The following is a 21,493-nucleotide window of genomic DNA, read 5'->3' as shown; positions in this document are numbered from 1 at the left end:
CTGTGACAGAAGTCCCATTTGAACTGATTGCATCTGATTCCTTGAAGTTTCTTCTTAGGCACCCAACATGCTTTGCATCTACTGTGCAAATGAATCTAAGCCAGCACAAAACTAAACCCAGGAAGTGAAAAGAGGACAAGGACACAGTCTTTCCCACCTGATCACATTCTTGGGCTCCCATAAGCATCTGAAGCAGCTGAGCTTTTTTCCAGGCTTCATCTTCTCTTACCCAGTTTTACTGATCCTTACAATAACTCTAAATGTATTCCTTTCTCCCCATTCATCCCCAATCACATGGTCCTTACATTTTGCCTGGGACTGTTAAAACAACCTTCCAATACATTTTCTTGCTTCTGTTCTATCTCCTCTCTAATTCACCCTCCACATAGCTGTCAAACTGAAATCCTTAAAACACAAATCTGACCAAGTCATCCCCCCTATTGCAAAATCTTCACTGTCTCCCTTTTGCCTCTTTTGGTATTCAAAGCTTTCCAAAATGTTTTCACCTACTGGTTCAGTCTTCCTTTATATTAGCTCCTTCAGTCCCATAAAACTGGTCTGCTAGCTATTCTCTATCCTATAAATACCATTTCCTGCCTCCATTCCTTTGCATAAGTGGTCCCCTCTGTCTATAAAATATTCTCTTCCTTATTTCTACCCCATAGATTCTGAAGCTTCCTTCAAAGCACAGCTCAGATTCCTCTAGGGGTTAGTACTTTATCTTTCTTGAAATTACTTAGTATACTTTGCATGGAAAAGAAGACAGAAAGAATTGTCAGAGAAGTAGGAGAAGGAGCAAGAGAGCTGAGTGTCACATTAGTCAATAAAGGAGAGAATTTTTAAGGATAGCATAATCAAACACTTGATATTGGCTACTTGTTCATTTTTCAGTTGCATTTGACTCTTCCTGACCCCATTTGGGGTTTTCTTGGCAAAGATACTGAATTGGTTTGCCATTTTCTTCTCTAGCCCATTTTACAGATGAGGAAACTGAGGCAAACAGGGTTAAGTGACTTGCCTAAGGTTACACAATTAGTAAGTGTCTGAGGCTGGACTTGACCCCAGGTCTTCCTAACTTCAGGCATGGCACTCTATCCACTGTGCCACTAAGCCGTCCTTTATTGCCTACTACAAGAACTTAAATGCACAAGGAAATGTGAAAAATTAAATTCTTTTAGGCCACATTTCCAGAATCCCTAGGAATTCTAAGATACCATCTCCTAGTACTGTACTTTGAAGTAATCTTGAAATGATATGGTTCTAGAGCTGATATATCTCTCTTGAGGGGTTGATAGTTTCTGCAGCTGTACTGCAAATCAAAGGAAAACCCAAATAGGACAATTTTACAGAACCTTTCTGTGCTCATGCTAGATCTCAGCTGACAGATTGTGCTCTTATATTCTGTATACTTCCTAATTTCTCTGTTGATAGTTTCTCTGTTTTCCTCTATTTGTGTTTTATTAAATACTTGGAATAGCGATCTTTGTGTATACACCAAACTCCTCCTTACTTTTTCTTTTTTCATAAAAATAAACAAATCAGTCACTTTAAGTGGTAATAAAATAAAGTTCTCCAAGTTCCCTCTCAAAAAAGCTTACTAGAACCACACATTCTGGCCAGACATTAAAACTAATTTAAACAATGTTAAGCATTTACAGACATATAGCATGTGTCAAAACATACTTCATACTATCTATCTTCATTTTCCAAATAAATGGAGAAATACCTAAATACTTATATAATTATAGTGTCAAGTACAATTCATTGTATTTTGAACTGAGTTGAGAAATATCTCCAGTGAAAAGAACTGACACATCAAAATGTAAAACTAAAGTATTCTTAAACTCTTTAAAATAAAGGCAGTGGACAGATTTCATTGAATCATATGCACTGATGGGAAATGAAAACTTGATAAAAGATGAGAATGACAGGGTCATTCTCTGGAGTTAGTCCACCCTGATTTATCATGCCTGGCTTTGTAAAATAAGACCTTGCCCTTCATGAATAAGGTTCACTGAGCATAAGCTACATATAAGACTACGTTAAAGGCTTCTATACCATAGTGACCAAAATTTAGATAAAACTGTTTTTTTTAAAGAAGTCTTAAAAGAAATTCTCATCTTTACTTTTTTTCACATCACATGCCAAAGAAAGAAATGACAGACCCAAAAGGGAGAGGTCAGAGATAATAATGAAAAGGACTGAATCTAAGTATACAATCTGACAGGCAGAATAAACAAAGATTGCCTCAGAATGGTGACAAAAACAGGGAAAATCCTAAAGGATTAAAAATGCCATAGATGGTCCTAACTCAATAATAGGACATCAGTTGTTTAAAAGAAAATGGCAACTCTCCATGGGTATTAGCAGTTCCAATTATCTTCTGGTCCAAAAGTGGTAAACATTTTCTAAAAGACTAAGCTGCAGAACTGCAAACCTAAAATTCTTGCCTGACAACCAATTATACTTTGAAGACTCCAAAGTCAGAGGGAAAGCTGACTCAAAGTCACCTTAATTAAATAGAGGTTGCTGAGTCTTAAAGTGAATGACTTGGGCAAAAAGAGCACCTAGTAGCCAAAAGGAAGAAGATGTAGTTCTGGATGACATCCAAGCAAATGAAGACACTTATTTCTTGATTGCTAAAAAAAAAAAATCTTGTTCTTAGCTGTACAACATTTTGGAAAATTTATCTGTTTTTTTATTCTAACATTAGACCACAACTTTATTCTACAGGGTTATAAAAATTGCTACAGATACAATCTAAGAAAATATGTTCTTTCATTTGGCACTTCAATATCCATTCAATCTTCTTTTCCAAACATAAATATTTCCATAATTCCTTTTTACCTACCTTCTTCATGTGGAAATTTACTACCTAATCTGTGATGTGGTATAATCTAGGAATAGCTACATCAGAGCCAGAAGTTTTTAGGATATGCATGTAACCAACTTATAATCCTGTGTGTTAAATAAGTACAAAAACAGCACAGATGCCAGGAAGTGGAATTATCTAGCATTGTGTATATGCACGTGTGCTTGTGTAGAGTAAGACATTTTGGCTCAAAGGCCAGCTGCAGAGACTCAATTGTCTATAAAAACAATCAGGTTTGAATAAATTAAAGTTGGTAAGTGATAATTTTCATTTAGTTCTTTTATGATTAACATTATCTTATGTCTAGAACCCTGGAACGTAATATTAATTAGTTATAGTGGAATTGATGGAATCCTAATAAAGTTGCCCTCTAACTTCCTTACGGGCCCCACTGAACAGTATGCATGTCCTGATTAAACCACAAAATCTGGCTCTAACCACACCACAGGCCCCCAGACTCAATACAGCCACTACACCCAGATCCAATTCACATATTTGAACAGGTATGTTCTTGTACTCAACCACAATCACACCATCCATTTAGCCCAAGACAGAACCACAATACCTAAATATCCATCTTGAGCAGACAGGACCAGAATAGCTAGCCAATTGGAAAGCAGTACGACCAGAATGTCTGACCACCAAACCATAGAAGGGACCCCCCCTCATTACCTGATCCCTTAATAAATCCCTCCTGCCTTTTTAATATTCATAATTGCTGTTATGTAATTGCATCTTTACCCTATAAAAACCATCTTGTTTTCTCTGAAGCTGCTGGTTCCTCTTGGAACCTAGCCTGCTTCTGAAGGGCGTCAATCCTCAATAGATGCCTATACTTGGATTAGAGGTGGTCTGACTGAATTCTTTGAGACAGTGCCACCATAACCCACCATGAAATCACAACAAAATGAATCATAGAATCACAGAATCTAGGCATTGGCTAGGCCCTCAGTCCAGCCTATACCTGATTCTCTAGCCTCTGCTTGAAGACATTGAATGACTGGATGAGGTTTTGGGGAGGGAAGCTACTCATTTTGCTTTTCCATATCTCTAAATGTTAGGAAGTTTTTCTTTTTATCAAACTTAAACCGTTATCTCTTCAATTTGGCTTTCTGCTCCTAATTCTGCTTGCTGGGGCTATGAAAAACAAGTCTAATTTGTTTTCTATATGATAGTTATTCACACAGACAGCTTTGATACTTTCCCCAAGTTTTCTCTTCTCCACACCAAACATTTCTAATTGACATCTATCTACCTAAGGCAAGATACAAGCCTCTCATCATTCTCTGATACAATAATTGGCTTATTTTAATGATCTTTGAGGTTCATAAGTTAATGTCTTGTTGCTTTAGGGAGTTTATTTTAGAAGAAAAGTTAGGAGTACAATCACAATCACTTTGGACCACCTGTAAGAAAAATTCCTAACATTTAGGCAGAGATTTTGTTACCTGTTATAAATTATATTTATATCTATCTCTACTTAACTTTTGTCCTCTTTGTGTTTCAGGTAAGTAACATTCAGGTGGCCAGAAACATTTGGGTAACAAAGCAGCAGATTATATTAGTTCAAAGTCTGTGGACAGATGGAAGGGGAAATTGGGAAAAGAACAGATTTTTTTTGGGGGGGGAACTTCACTCAGTTTTTGAGTAGGTGGGTATAACTGGTAATGTCAGTGCAAGTCTTCTGCTCCAAGATGCTAGTAGGAATTTTATAGGAATTTACAATGGCTCTACTTGATATATATCTTTTATGCCACCGCACATGCCTACCTTCTCTTTTTTTTCCCCTTTCACTGGCTGCCCAAGGATTGCTGGTACTTTCGAGCTCAGCTCTGTGTGACCCTACTCTTTGCCCTCCCCTTCCAGACCTTTGGGATTTCTGTCTAGTTCTGTGATAGTTCCTCCTTTTTACACAAAATTTATATAATTCATCAGACAAAGTCTCTCACACTATAGCTTTGATTGACTCTAGTTGCTATAGAGGCCCAGTTTAGATTCAGTTCTGATTGACTGATTCTCACCAACAAAAAATATTAAGTGTGGTGGCATAATCAACAGAGTCCCATTCCTACAATGGTAAAATTCCATTGGATGTATTCAAGTTTGTTTAAATTTTTCCTAAAATATAGTGCCAAGAACTAACTGGATATATACTTCAGATAGGACCTGAATGGGGAAGGATATAATCAAACTGTGTCTTCCCCTATTTTCCACCTCTTAATTCAGCCTAGAATAGTATTGGCTTTTTTTTTGCTACCATGTAAAACTAACCTTTCTTTCTACTCAACAAGAATTTAGTAAGACTCTACTCTGTTCAAAGCACTTTGCTAGGTGCTGCAGATACAAAACCAAAAATTATATAGTCCCTGCCCTCAAGGAGCTTACATTCTCTATGGAGGAAACTATATATGCAGTGGCAATAAATACGCTCAATATATAGATTAGATAGATAGATATAGTAATCTCAGGATGGAGAGGGAATTAACAACTAAGAGTATCAGAAAAGGTACTATGTAAGAAGGTACCTTGAAAGAAGCTAAGTATTCTGAGAGGTAGAGGAGGGAGTTCACTCCAGGAACAGGGGAAAGATTGTGCAAAGAATGGAAAAGGGAAATGGAATTTCCCATATAGGTAACAACAAGTTGTCCTGTTTGGCTAAAACAGAGTGCATGAATGGGAATAGCAAGAAAAAAATGTATCTGGAAAAATAGGTCAGAGCCACTGTGAAGAGCTTTAAATGCCATACAGAGGAATTAGTTTTATCGTAGATGTAATGGGGGTGAAGAGGAAGTGGAGGAGCTTCTTGAATAGGTGTGTAATATGGTCATATGTGGATAGGGAAGGCAAAGATTAGAGTTTGTGATGTCAATTAGGAGGTTGTGGCAAAATAACGAAGGTGATAAGAGCCTGAACTAGCCACAGCATGTGAGTAAAGAGAGGGTGACAGATGCAAGAGATGTTGGAGCAATAGAATCACCAAAGTATGGCATTTGATTGGCTCTAAGGGGTGAGATACAATGGAAGATTCCAAAGTTTTGACCATGGTTTACTGGAAGGATGATGGCATCTTGGACAAAAACAGGGAAGTTATAAAGTGAAGCTGGTTTTATGGGAAAGATAATGAGTTCTGTTTCACACTTATTGAATTAGAGATGCCTGAAGGACATACTTTTGGAAATGTCTATACGCAGTTTGCAGGAAAGAGATTAGGGCTTGGATATATAGGTCTGGGAGTCATCTGCATAGATATGATAATTGAATCTATGAGACCTATTGTGATCACCCAGAGAGAGAATACCAAGAGAGGAAATAAGAGGGTTCAGGACAGGGCAGTTTAGTTTGCAGCTCACTTGAACTATCAAATCTTTTTCATAGGAACTGTTGTCTAGCCACCTCTCCCCAATCTTGTATTTTGAGGGTGATTTTTAGAGCCCAAACATAAATCTTTATTTATATTTGCCCCTAATCAATTTCTTATCATTCAATTCAATTCATTATTCTAGTTTGTCAAGATCTTTTTTGGATTTGGGTTCTGTGTTTCTTCAAGTTTTGTGTCACCTGTAAATATTACAAATATGTCATCTATAACTTCATTCAATTAACCAAGGAGAATGTCAGGCAGCACAGAGATAAAGAAAGATTCCTGGGGTACCCACTAGAATTTCCCTCCAAATTCCAATCCAAGGACCCATTAATGATGACTCTTTGAGGCCAGTCATTTAACCAATGTGAAATCTACCTAACTAGACTATCACCTAGCTAGAATGAACCTCCAAATCCATCCAGACCTAAGAGCCAGGTCAGGGCACACAGAAGAAAAATGCACACTCTGAAGCAGCAATTGACAGGCTGGTTAGTAACAGAGGCATGGAATTCAGAATCTAGGAATGTCTACCTTACATCAACTTTGCCCAGAGCTTCATGGCTGGGATCTGAACCCAGTTCTTCTAACTCCATGTTCAGGAGCTTTTCACATCACACTGCTTCGATTTTATTTTTATATTTACTAATAATAAAAAGTCCAATCCCACAAACTGAAGTTGTCTAATGACACACATTATAAACCAGAAAATTTATTTTCTGGAAATTTTTTTCTCATTTCTGTAGTGCTTGAAGATTTACAAAGTACTTTTCTAACAACTTTGCAAGGCAAGTAGTAGATATTACCTGCATTTTAAAGATGAGGAAATGGAGGTTCAGAGAGATGTTAAGTGAAATGTCCAGGATCAGAAGGCTGGGCAAGCATTGTAGTTGGCATTTGAACCCAGTTTTTCAAATTTCAGGCTTAGTACTTTCATCATGCCATTCTGATTCTCCATAGGTTTTATATTAAAATTGCATTCATAATACATGAATCTCAATTAATAGAAAGATGAAATCAATATTTTAAACATGTTATTCAGTTTAACATTTGCTTCTGTATCTAGAATTATCCAGTGAGTTCAAATTTTATTGCTTTCTGCCAAAGACCATTATGAAATTTACAGAACTACAATGAGTATTTAAGTTATACAGATCATGTCTGAGTGAGTGAAGGTTTTAATGCAGTAATATTGTAGAATTGTTTTCATTTAAAGAAAACTGATACACTTCCATGTAATTTTAGCCACAGTTTCTAAAACAGCTTTAGTTCTGATTTTTGAAGTCACTAGGACAAAAGAGACTCTACTAGTTATATACATGTCTATCTCAGACAATTAAAATACTAAAAATCCTCGAATAGTGATTCTTTCAAACATCTATTACAATGAGGGAAATGGGAAGGAATAAAAAAAATGTGATGCAGATAATCACATTGAAGAATTGTTCTTGCAGTTTTGAAAAAAGAGTACAAAGCTAAAAATAACCCAAATTGTGTCCCCTTAAGCATTTCTTTATCTCACCGTTTCCAAAAAATGAAAATATTTCAACAGCTATAATCTGAATAAGAAGTAATGACACACTAAATTATAATTTAAATGTAGGATATGATCAACTTTTATGTTCATAATCTTACAGTTGGGCAAGAAAGGTTCAGATAAATGAGAAACTCAAAGCACTATAATCCATTTGTGAGCATGTTAAAATCCCATAGAAATGGTATATCACATTATCTTTTGCCAGAATTTCCCATAACCATAAAGCAATTCTGTATTAAAACAAGGAACTTTTGCTTGAACATTTTTATTCAGAAGGATTACTAGAGAAATTGCCATTGATTCTTGCCACCATAAACAACAGTGCCCAATTTATTAAGAACAACAACATAATGATAGGTAGCATTTATATAGTGTTTTAAGGTTTGCAAAATGCTTTACAAATATTATCTCATTTGATCTTCACAACAACCCTGGAAGTAGGTGCTATTATTAAGCCAATTTTACAGATGAGGAAACCAAGGTAGATAGAGATTAAATGACTTGTCCAGGTTTACACTGCTAGTATCTGAAGCATGCTTTGAACTCAGGTTTTCCAGACTTCAGGTCTTCCAGACTTCAGGTCCCAAATTCTAACTACCATGCCTCCTAGCTACCTCAAGAATCTTTAACAATGGTTTATAAAATTGCTTCCTAAACTCCCTTCCCAATTACACAAATAATAGAATGTCTGAGCAAGCCTATTAAAGGAACGTGAATTTAAAGTAGAATAATCCTTAGTTGAGCAGGTAAGAATTTTAGAGAATTTAATGTATGACCAATATGACAATGAATAAAATATTCAAAATGAAAAGGCTTTTAACAATGAATTTTTGGCTCTATATGAAAACAAATTAAGTAAACAATCAAATACTAGACCTCTTCTCTGACCAGTCCATGCAAGATATTTTAACATAGATAAAAATTTTCCTTAAATATTACTTTTGTCATGTCACCCCCTACTACCTACTGCATCACGTTCAAACAACTCTGTTTAGCTTTTAAGTCACTTCATAATTTTGTCCCACTCTGATAAAATTGTAATGATAATATTGCAATATTATATATCATATGCTGAAGCTTGATCTATTGTGTATTTTGTTTCCAAGTAACAAGTGAAATAGATACTAGTTATTTCTATATTTGGGATAACATTGTGTTATAGTCATTTCCCAAATGTATGCAGATGGATTATAAATAGAGATGGTTGTTTCTTCATAATTTCCCTTTCTTGCCCATGCAGCCCATTTGAGCTACTGTTATGACTCATTAACATGAGAGGTGTCAATGTATGCTAATGCATAAGTGTTAGTGGAGAGAAGTAGCCTGAATAATATTAAGAAAACACATAATAATGAGGCTAGTAGTGTAATTAAGGGAATCTCCTCTGTGTGTGTGTGTGTGTGTGTGTATGTATGTGTATGTAAGTAAGTAAATCGTTTATTTTCCTTAAGTTTTGAGATCATTGACTTTGAATAGGTGCTTACAATGAAATCCCAAAGGCCAGGTGTTGGCAGAGAGACATAATACTTTTATATTTACCAGGCTAGGTTTTGTTTCCTATTTATAAGTATTTTGAAAGTGTAACTAAACATCACTTTTACCAGGGAGCTAGAAGAATCGCTCCTTAGGGAAACAGGATGCCTAAGGGAAGGTATATAACAGTCCTGTGGGAGAGTGAGGCTAAATAATTATCCTAGGAAAAGTAAGAAAGGTAATGTCATATAACTAGCTAACTGGAAAAAAGAAATGAGATAGGAGGTGATAAAAAGGACCATTTAACGAATATTTATTAAGTAGTTCTTATATGCAATGGGCTTTGGGGACACAGAAGCAAAAAAACAAAGAGACTGCCCTCAAGGAGCTTCTTTTCTGAGTGTGAAAGAGGAGGTAGGAAAACAACATGTACAAAAGGAAGCATATTACAAGCTATTTTAAGAGTGGAGAGAACATTAACACCTGAGGGAAGGAGGCTAAGGGAAGAAGTAGTCTTTGCATTGAACTGTGAATGATTCTGAGAGGAAGAATGGACAGTGATTTTTATAAAATCATTAAAATGATTTTATATGATATTATATGAAATAAGATTGATAATATAGCTGGAAGTCAGACCACAGAGGGCCTGAAATGCCAGGCTAAGTTTGTACTTTATCGGAGAAATACTAAAGATTTTTGAGCAGGGGAGGTATCAGTACCCAATACTTGTTGTCTAACAACAAGTTATCTTGTGAAGTTACCTGTACTTTGTGAAGATTATTTTGTTAGCTCCATGAAAACTGGACTGGAGAAGGAGATGACTTAATTGAGGGACTGGGAGTGATGAGGGCCTGAGGTAGGGTAATAGCTGTGCGTAGAACTAGACGGGTATGAGAGGTGTGAATGTAAAATTGTCAATACTTGACAATTGACTGGATATTCATTATGGTTGTGGTTTGTCCTTTGTTCTTAAAGAGGACTATGACATCAGAGAGATGATGACATGACTTGCAGTTGACTTTGATTTGAGTGAGTGAGGGCTGTGCAAAGTCACCAGCCTCACTTACTGGGTATGTAGTGTGAGGGAGAAAGAAGAGTCAAGGATAATCCTAAAGTTAATAATCGGGGTGAATGGAATAATGATGGTATCTTCACAAAACCAGGAAAGTTTTGGAGGACAGGTTGGTTAGGGGGAAGATAATGAGTTATTTTGGACATGTTGAGTTTGAGATGCCATGGGCTCAGTGGCCCAGTTGATAAAGCACCAGACCCAGAATCAGGAAGACATGAGTTTAAATCCAGCCTTACTTATCAGCAGTGTGATTCTGGGAAAGTCTGTTTCTTAATCTATAAAATGGGAATACTAATAGAACCTCCCTCTCAAGGTTTTCTGAGGATCAAATAGGTTAGTAGTACCGGGCTCATAGTAAATATCATATAAATGTTAGCTATTATTATTATTATTATTATTATCATTATTATTATTAAAATGAAACTGAAAAGAAATAATCAGACAGATAGGAGGAGAACCAGGAGACAGCTATGTCACAGAATCCAAGGGAAAAAAGTATTGCAGAGGAGGAGGTGGTTAACAACCAAAATAGTATAGAGGTCAAGGAGAATGAGAACCTAATAAAGTTCATTGGATTTGTTAGTTTCTTAACTAGCTAGACTTAACTAGACTGCTGGTAAAACTGAAAAGAACAGTTCAATGTGGTGTTATAGTCAGAAGCCAAACTAGAAAAAGTTGAGGGGTAAATATGTACAAATTTGGGCAATTCTTTCTAAGAATTTTAAATTCAAAGGGAGGAGAAATATGAGGACAGTTTGAAGGTATGGAAAGATCAAATGAAGATTTTTTTTTTTAAGGATGGGTCAGATATCAGTGAATGTAGAAGGAGCTAGGAGGAAGTCAGTTCTTGGAAATGAGAAAGATGGGTGGAGATGAGATGGAATGGGCTTGAAGGTACAAATTGAGGTTGTCCTTGGTTTGGGGAATGTACTTCTTCATCATTAGCTGGAATACAGGTGAAGAAGGAACAGATGGCTTTGATTTTCTCAGTAAAGTAGAAGGCAGGGGCATCTGCTTAGAGAGATGGGGTGGGTTAGAGTTGGGAGCTTCAGAAGAGAAGAGAAAGTTTGGAATATCCATTGAAGTTAGTGGGACCAAGAAACAATGAAGGAAGAAGGCACCAAAATATAGTGGAAAGACAACTAGATTTGGAGCAAAAAGACCTTGGTTCAAAATCCCATTTATATGAGTGCCTTTGTGCAATTCACATGGCCTCTTTGACCTTCAATTTCCTCACCTATGAAACAAGGAGGGCTGAACTAGAATGCCTTTAAGGTCTTTTCCAGTTCTAAATATTTGATCCTACTAATAAATTGACTGCTGTACTACAGTGAAGATCCAGTAGAAATTAGACAAATCCTACTTAAAATACTCAGCTCTGTGACCTTGCTAAGTGTCTTAACTTGTTTGAGCCTTAGTTTCCTCATCTGTAAAATGAGGTTAATAACAGCACCAATTTCATATAGTTGCTGAAATGATATAGTGAGATAATCTAAGCAAATATTTTGCAAACCCTGAAACACAAATAAATGTGAGTTATTATTATATCAATTTGTAAAATTGGTACAAATGGACTATCTGTAGAAAGAGGTGTGCATAAACACATGCATACATCTTCCCCATGTCACTGATGTATGTAGAAAGAGTAGCTTATTTCAGTTTATACTGTTTATACTCATCTGTCTGGTCACTTTGCACATAATCAAAATTAAATTGTTCCTTCACTACAAGGAGGAAATCGCAAATAACCTAAACCTGTTTTGCTGAGAAAAGGTTATTCTTCTACTTTCTTTTTTTTTTAATTAAACGTGCCATCCTGCAGAAATAATTGTTCTCCATTTGGAGAAGCATGAGAAAAATAATGGCAATAAGGCACTCTGTTAATTTGCTCTACTTCTAAATATGGTAGCTTTTATCTTATTTGTATAGTGTACTTTGATAGAGAGGGGCCTACTACCATCCACAAGCAAGAAACACATTTATTTAATGGTCAGTCAAGTGAGTGAAAGTAAAGGGATGAAGATGACAGTCAAATTTCTTGGCTGAGTGGCTTTCTGTCAGAGTCAATTCTTCTGAGTGTCTGTAAAACACCCTTTAGATATCACTACAATCCAGTAGTCAAAGGAAAATTGTATCAATATCTTCACTGCTGAAAGAAGCAAACTAATTTAAAATTCTGCAATTTGCCTACTAAAATTATGAAAATTGAGAATATTATCTCAAAGGAAACAGTAAAAGTTTTCACATAAAAATAATCTGTTGTCTTCAAAAATTCTTTTCCCACTATTGACTTTTGTTCACAGTTTACCCAATGCTATCTCAGGCACTGTGCTGGGTACTAGGGATAAAGGACAAATATGAAACAGTTCCTACCTCAAGGAGCTTACGTTCTTTCAGGGAAAATAATGTCTACTACTACTACTGCTACTGCTACTCCTACTCCTACTACTACTACCAACTAGCAATCATATAATGCTTTAAGGTTTGCAAAGGGCTTTACAATATTATCTTATTCTATCCTCACAAAAACCCTGAGAAGTTGTTGTTCAGTCACGTTTCAGTTGTGTCTAACTCTTCATGACCCCAATTGTTTTTTTTTTTTTGGCAAAGATATTAGAGTGGCTTGCCATTTCATTCTCCAGCTCATTTTACAGATGAGGAAACTGAGGCAAACAAGGTTAAGTGACTTGCCCAGGGTCACACAGGTAGTACGTGTCTGAGGTCAGATTTGAACTCAGGAAGGCGAGTCTTCATGAATTAAGGCCTGGAACTCTATCCACTGCATCACGTAGCTGGCCCAAGTAGGTGCTATTATTATTCTCATTTTATGGATGAGGAAACTGAGGCAGAAAGAGGATAAGTGAGTTGCCCAAGGTCATTAGTAAATGACTAAGGCAAGTTTTGAATTCAGGTCTTCCTGACTACAAATCTAGCACTCTATCCACTGTACCACCAATAAATAAAAGTAATTATTTTTTGTGGCGGGGGAAGTTTTGAGGGGGATCAAGAAAGGCTTCCTGTAGTTGGTGACATCATTTTAACTGAATTGGAGAAAGGAAGGTAGGGATTCTAGGAGGAGATCCCTGCCTGACACAAGTACAAATGACCATGTGGAAGTTTGGGGGTAAGTTAACTTTTGCGAATTATGACTCTAGGGTTTATACTTAGTAGTGACAAAAAAACCCTTTTGATTGGCCTTGGAGCCTGAAATACTTATGACTCAGGTATTTCAGAGGGAGAACTCAGTGAATAAATAAATGAAAAAAGCATTTTAAGCAAAAAAGCTCTGTCAAAAGCCCTAATACTACAAAAAAAAAAAGCATTACAGTTCCTTTGCAAAAAGACCTATCCAAAATAGTGAAAAGGAATATTAATCATTTATCCAGGTCACTGTCCAGCAGACATGTTAGGAAATGTATTGTGATTTGTGAATTGTGGAGGCAATAAATAACTACCTATATCAAAAGTGAGTCTAACATTGTAATTTAATACACTTGTAAAAGATTAGCTAGATTTGAATTCCCTGTAAAATCATAATTCTCTAGTTTAGAGATACAGTTGCTGAGGCACAAGCTGTCACCAGGGCAATATTACTTTAAAAATATATATATATATTTCCTTCTGCTGCCTCAGCTGAAGTATATAAATTTCCCACCATTGTTTCAAAGGATTTGTTAAACTCATCAGAAAGGCTATAATCCTATGATCCCTAAACCTCTAACCTATTCACTTGATTAGAAAAAAGGGGTATAGGCTGACTGCAGATCCCAAGAGCAATGCTTGTGGGCCTAAAAGCATTTTACATATTTAGAATTTGTGTTTAAGAAAGAAATTTGGCAATGTGTTTGAAATCAGGTTTCTTGGAGTCACATTTTATTGTTTTCATGCAGTTTCAGTCTCTTCCTGGCCCTATTTCTAACTTTCTGGATTTCAAAATCATTCCCCAACTCTTGGTTTTTCAGCTTCCTTTTTTGTATTGTCTTTCGTCATTAAAGATGTAAGTTCCTTGAGGACAGGGACTGTCGTTATGCTTGTATTTATGTATCCCGGGTTTAGCACAGTGCTAGGCATCTAGTAAGGGATTAATAAATGTTTGTTATTTTCTTTCTTTAAAGAAGTTTCTCAGTCTATGTAATTATGAAGATTACAAGACCAAGCTGCTTTTAAACCCTCAAAATTAATCTAGGTGGTTACTGGTTAAATACCTATGTGTAAAATATTACAGACCAAGATAGAATTGTTATCCTGGAAAAACAAACTCAAGGATGCTCTGACAACTTTCAGTACAATATTAGTTTCTTCTCAATAACTCCTTCTTTCCCCTTATTCCCTTATCTACTTTCACCTGCACATTGATGTCTCAATGCAATGCCTGGTCCATATCATTTACATTTGTAACAGATTTTTGCTTAAAATAGTCTAGTTCAATATTGTTATAGCATTAATGCATAAACTTTTTTTTAACCAATCATGATGAAAGTTTCCAGGTAAGGTTACTTTTGATTGATGGCGCTCACCTCAATTCAGAAACCTGGGATAATCCATTTGTTGAATGGAAAGACAGCCCAATAGATAGACCATCCACCTGCATGTGCAACAGAACTTAGGTAACATAGACAAGCAAAATAGTGCACTACACAAAGTAGAAAGCAGTGCTGTGACCCCAGCTCACAGTGAGACTGAGCTTCCTTTGTAGTCCCAAGGTCTGAGGTGCCCAATAAATGGTAATGTTAAGCTTGAAGAAGAGAAGATTTGGGGGGGGAGGGTAATAACAGTCTTCAAATATTTGAAAGTCTAACATATGAAAAATCAATAAACCTGGTCTGTTTGAGCTCCAAAGGAAAAACCAGGAGTAACTGGTGGAAATGTAAGAGGGAAAGATTTAAGTTTGATGTCAGGAAAATCTTCCTAACAATCAGAGTTGTCCAAGAGTAGAATGGTCTATCCTGGGAAGTAGTGGGTTCCCTGTAACTGAAAGTCTAAAATTAGATGCTGAATGAATAATTGTTGTGGAAGTTGTAAAAGGGATTCTTCTTTAGGTAAGGATTAGATTAGATATCCTCTGACATCCCTTCCAATTCTTAGACTGATATGTAAAAAGAGACCTATCCCTTTGCTGCCAACTGTTCTTAACATTTAGTGAATTTTTTTTGAAGTCTAGTTAAGTCTGGCTGGTTGATTATTAATGAGGATCACACCAGTGGGGGTAAAGCTATTGAACTAGACATACAACTCTTCAGCGTTGCCCCTCGAATCTGGAAAATAAGGTGAAGCTACCCTCTGGGTACCCAACCTATAAATTCAAATAGAAGTTTGGGGAGTAGTACCAGGGCATATAGTGCTATAAGTCCAAATTAAGTTCCAGTATTTTTTGTTTGTTTTTTGAGATCTCTTCTCTGCCTTATGTTGTGATAAAAACCTGTGATAAAGAGAAACTGAGAAACAAAAGTCCTAGCAAGACCTATTTATTAGAATGGCTTGCAAACATCAATAAAATTGTTCCAAGAGTCCTCAGCAGCCAAGGATGCACCTGAAAGTTAGAGCAGCCCTTTTTATACAATTGAAAAGGTAGCAGGTTATATAGGGTACCAAAAATAGTCCAATGATGCGAATAACATCTGAGACTGTGATTGGTCTAACCCAGAGATGGAGGGTGGGCTATGCTTGGGTTGACTCAGAGGAGGGATTTCCATAACTCAGGGCAACAGGAGAAACAGAGTTGACTAAAATCACCTGGAAAGTTTTATGCTAGGCACATCTTATCACCAGATTAACTCATCTTTTCTCATGGTCAGCAAAAGTCACAGATTGGAATGTTTGTGGTTGGACTGTAGCCCATAAGAATAAGGGAGTTAAACTTTTACATATTCTACTGATAGGAGCCAGTTTGAATCAATCTAACAAGGCCTATATAATTGAGTCTGAATTTAATTCACAAATGTTGATTCTGATTAGATACAATGATTAAATACAATTAATAAGTAATTTTAGCCTAAATTTCTCAATTGGGAATGTTACCATCATTGCAACTTTGGCTCTTGTACATCTATTAAGCAGCACTGCCTGCATAATTGCTCAAACTCCTGAATTACAAGGGTTATAATTTAGATTATGAATTTTTCAAGTTTTCATTTTTAATATTTTCTTTAATTCATTTTTTAATCTACAACTTGAGCTTGAAGTTGAATTCAGTTTAACATTGGCTACTTTTGAGGAAGATTATAATACATTGAATTTTCTTCTCATTTCAAAGTTGTATTTTTCCTTTTCTTTAAATTGTAATATGTAACTTCTTTTCAAAGTATAATTTTATTATAACATTGTTGTTTTACTTTCTTCTCTCCCACATCATTTGGACTTTTTTGCTTTGTATTGAATGTTAATTTTTTTGTTTGTCTTTTATTTCTTCTATTTTTATTTTGGGATTACATTGTCTTCAAAATTTACCAGTGAATTAACTCCATTGAACTTTCAAACAGCATACATTATTATATCACATATGAATATTAAGACTTACTATTTGATGATATCATCAAGAAAATCAACTTTGTAATGAATGCCATTATAACTATAGCTGCTTATCTGCATTTACTTTGCTGATATTTATTATTATGGTGGCTAATTTGAATTGATGGAGTTTTGGTCAGATTGTTTGGTTAACTCTTGTGCTATTCTCTGGTAACTGGATAAATATCAGCATTGTAGACCACCACTATGAAAATATGAGTGTATTACTTAGAAAATATTGTCAATTTATGAATGGTAATATTCATAAAGGATTACTGATAGAAAAGAATATGATAGTCTTGAAGGTCAGAGTAAAAGAATTATAAGATTATAAAATGGTTCATAGAAAGGTGAGATAAAAAAATATAGTTAGAACATTGAGAATTAACAGACTCATATGCCCATTTAAAAATATTTGACAAAATTTTGGTGGAGGAAAGTACCTGTCATTAGAAGTGTCCTCTCTTGTGATCTTTAGGTGTCACTATGGAGTATAAGGTTGACCGGCTGGCAACTCACTCCTCACTTCTCCCACAAATTGAGAAAAGGGACAGGGATATAATAGTAGGTTGTACCTATCTCTGCCTAATAGAAGTTAGCTTAGGTTGGACCTTTCCTTCTGGCTACCACACTCTTTTCTAATTTTTCCCCTTCTTCTCTTTAGGGCAGGAGCAGAGCCTTGCTGTCTTGGGGGCTTCATGCTTCATGCTTGCCTCCCTTCCCCCTCTTCTCCCACTAGGATTGGGGTTAGAAATTGTGTCAGTCCTTCTCAGTAACATCATGGGCTTTTTTTTTCTATCAATCAATAAACAATTATTAAGTGCCTATGTGCCAGGCATTCTGCTAAGCTCTGAATGACACCTGCAGAGGTGATGGCTTCAGATCCATGTGCAATTCTCTTTGGAGGATTCCTAGAATTATCAATAAAATACTAACATAGCTCATTTTCTCCTAGGGCATAGGAGTTTTTTTTTCTCTTCTAACTATTGGCTGGAACCTGAGACCTCTATACCAAAATAGGAAGAAAACCAAATTACTTCTGTGTAGTTAGACTCAAAGGTTCACCATTTCTTGTCATACATATTGCTCTGAGCTTCTATTTTAAGTCCATAGTCTCAGTGTCCATGGCAGTCTCATATATTACCAGCTACCATGACAATCTCCACCTCCATCCATCTCTTTCACCTTGGTGCGAATGCCTAGAAATGAACAAGCATCTGCTGCCACCCTTGCCACTCAGTACCATGCCCCTATTTCTGCTCCCAGTTGCTGGGATGAGGAACCCAGCTGCTTCTGTTGCTGACTCCACTCTTCTTGGTTATTCTTTTTGCAGGCTTCTATAATCTTGATGCCAGTCCTCGTGACTGTTCCTTAGCTAGAAAGATGAGCAAAAATTCCAAGTCCCCAAATTCTCAGTAAGGGTTTAAACTAATTTTCAGATGAAATCTCTAGCATTTCCCTCTGCTTGCAAGGAGGAGGGGTTGGAGGAGGATGTTATAAACCTAATCACAGAATGCATGAGAAGCAATCTTCAGAAAGGCATATAGGAGTAGACTGAGTGTCATAAAGGGAATTATTTATAAAAGGACTAGAAATACATGTCAGAGCCAGGTGGTAAAGAGCTTTAAATGACAAACAGAGGAGTCCACATTTGATTTTAGTGGTAATATGGAAACAATGGAGTTTACTGAGTTGAGGAGTGACATGGTCAGTACAGTGCTTTAGGACAATCATTTCAGGAGCTATAGAAATGACAGATTGTAGAAAGGATTACGGAGACCAGTTCATATTTATATGGGGGAAATAGCAACACAGTCCGTGGAATGAATGAATGGCCCACTGTACTCACCAGTTCTTAAGTCACATTTCACAGCAAATGAAACAACGGTCTATTAATGGATGACCTATACTGTTTTTCTGAAACAAGTCTCGACTATTTACACTGATGGTTTAGGCTCGTGCTTTCAGAGGGGTAAGCAAAAACAAACACTACACTGAATTTGACAAAAACAAAATAGAGCAGTTGTAGGAAAAAATGTATAATGTGTTATTTTGGGGTAGTAAAAATTTGGTGTACTAAAAAATGCAACTTTTAATTAAACATTTTAAGTATTTCTTTGCTGTAACAATTATGGCTATGTAATTCCAAAAATAAAGCTTTATTACTGATATTTTAATAATCTGCTAATTATAGTTATGTTTCAAGAATCTGTGATTTTTGTCAAGGTGAAGATTTTTCTACTGATTGGATCTCAAACACTTTGTGACTTCGGGGTCTTCAAGAGTTCTTGTGGACAAAAAGTTCATCAGCTAATTTATTAGCACCTGTCAGGCTTCTGACATAGCCCCGAAAATTTAGGATCATTTCCACACCACAATGAGCATTAGAGTAGAGGAACTATTAAATAATATTTCTATTCTCTTTGTAGCATTATAATTAAGAGGTTCAAAAAGACTATCTGATGAGATGCTGTAGTAGTTTTCACTTCTTTCCATACATGATCTGGGCAGCATTATTATTTTCCCCACCTTCACTGCTCCACTATGGTTTATAATCTCAGTACCCGATGTTAACATGTAACCCCTTAGTCATGAAGTGCTGCTCAGATATTTAAAATGTTACTGTTACTCTCAGAAGTATGGAAAAAGTTTTCATTTAAGGGTGCTGGTCCCTGTGTCTCCCCTTTCCATCGCCTCTCTCTTTGAGTGCAGTTAACATTAAAACAATAAAAGTACCTTGCTATTAACTATGATAGCAATTCCTTTGGGGAATGCCACATAGAAATTCATCTCTAGTATACAGACAACTGTAAAAATTTTCCAATTTAAATTACAATCATCTCAGAAAACCTGATTCAAGTTTTGTTTCAAGAAAGCAAAATATAACTCTCATTATCATCATTTTCTTTTCAAAGAAAAGCAACAAAATATTAAAAGAGCAGCTAAGAGTCAAAGAGTTTAAATTTAGTCAACAATTTTGCCATTAAATATCTTCTCTAAATAGCTAAAAATTGTCAGAAAGGATGACTAAAATGAAAACTATCCAGAAGACATAAACAGAGGGTGCTTTGCTACTGTATTCACTTGATTTAAACACCAATACACAATTTTGGTGGGCCCTGTCGTTTATTTGTCATCTTACTCATTCTAGAATATAAACAGGAAGGATTTTTTTTTTTGCAGACAGGTAAAATCTTATTTTGTCCAATATCGAATGTAAGTACAAAGGATTTACAGCTTGAACCAGAAGGTAAATAAACAGTCTGTTCAGTGGAGCAGAATTAAGTATCCAGGCACAGACAGAAAGCCAATACTGTATAAATGGGACTGTGTACTATTGGAGGCCATAGACATCTGCATGTGACTCTTTAACTCTTATTACTCATGAATCTCTCTGGATATAGTTTGTTTTCTTGACTCTAAGTGGCTTTCTCTAGTTTGTTTCTGCATTAGGCATGATAAATGCATTTTAGAAAATCTGACAGTGAAAGATTAAGTTCATCACTATCAAAACAAACTATGGACATATTTCAAAAACATTTCATTGTTTCTCCTCACTTCTCACCCCTATTCAATCAATACTTACTTACGAAGGCTTCCTCATCCATTGGCAGATGTAATGACATGCACAGGTAGGTATCAGACTGTGAAGGAAAAAAAAGAAAAATAAATAATTTTTTTGATAGTTAGGAATTTGTATAAAACTATGACCTGTGAATTTAGAATCCTAGAATGTTAAGGCTGGAAGAAATCTTCTAAGTCACATAAACTCTTTATTTTACAGATAGGGAAATTAAGGCTCCTCTCAAAGTGAAGTTATTCCATTTCATTATTGGCAGAGCTGGGAGTAAAATGACTGCCTACTAAAAATTGTTTAAGTTCTTTTTGCAAATTATTTTAATAGCATTTTTCCCAATTACATGTCAAGACAATTTTCTGCATTCATTTTTACAAGATTTTGAGTTCCAAATTTTTCTCCCTCCCTCCCACCCCCACCCCTCTTCTGAAAATAGTAGGCAATCTGATATAGGTTATGCATGTGCTATTATGTAAAACATATTTCCATATTAATCACAGTTGTGAAAGAAGAAATAGATCAAAAAGGAAAAACACACAAAAAAGAATAAAGTAAGTAGAAAAAAATTCTTTGATCTGCATTCAGAGTCCATCAGTTCTTTATCTGGATGTGGAAAGCATTTTCCTTCATGAGTCCTTTGTACTTATCTTGGATCATTGTGTTGCTGAGAAGAGCTGAGTTATTCATAGTTGATCATCATACAATGTTGCTGTTACTGTATACAATGTTTTCCTGGTTCTGCTCATTTCACTTGGCATCAGTTAGTACAAGTCTTTACAGGTTTTTCTGAAATCTGCCTGTTTATAATTTCTTATTGCACAATAGTATCCCATTACATTCATCTACCACAGCTTGTTTAGCCATTCCCAACTAAACAGCATCTCCTCAGTTTCCAATATTTTTCTACCATGAAAAGGGCTGCTATAAATATTTTTGCACATGTAGGTCCTTTCCCCTTTTTTTATGATCTCTTTGGGATACAGATCTAGTACTGATATTACTGGATCAAAATGCACAGTTTGGTTGTCCTTTGGGCATAATTCCAAAATACTCTCCAGAATGGCTGGTTCACTTCACAACTCCACCAACAATGC

The 21,493-nt window shown here is 35.9% G+C and overlaps 1 protein-coding gene across 5 annotated transcripts in view; it reads right to left on the bottom strand.

Moving 5' to 3' along the window:
* PAM (peptidylglycine alpha-amidating monooxygenase) overlaps positions 1-21,493 on the bottom strand; it is a 354,803-nt gene that overhangs the window by 199,206 nt on the left and 134,104 nt on the right. For all 5 annotated transcript variants that reach the window (XM_027869176.1, XM_027869178.1, XM_027869179.1 and 2 more), the window contains exon 5: positions 20,409-20,466. In XM_027869176.1, coding sequence (XP_027724977.1) covers positions 20,409-20,466 — 58 coding nt within the window. The remainder of the gene's footprint in view (positions 1-20,408; positions 20,467-21,493) is intronic.

Source organism: Vombatus ursinus, unplaced genomic scaffold (genome assembly GCF_900497805.2).
Source record: "Vombatus ursinus unplaced genomic scaffold, bare-nosed wombat genome assembly UNPS02014792.1, whole genome shotgun sequence".
Classification (NCBI taxonomy): Eukaryota; Metazoa; Chordata; class Mammalia; order Diprotodontia; family Vombatidae; genus Vombatus; species Vombatus ursinus.
Note: the sequence above shows the minus strand (reverse complement) of the source record. Positions and strands in the feature narration are given on the sequence as shown.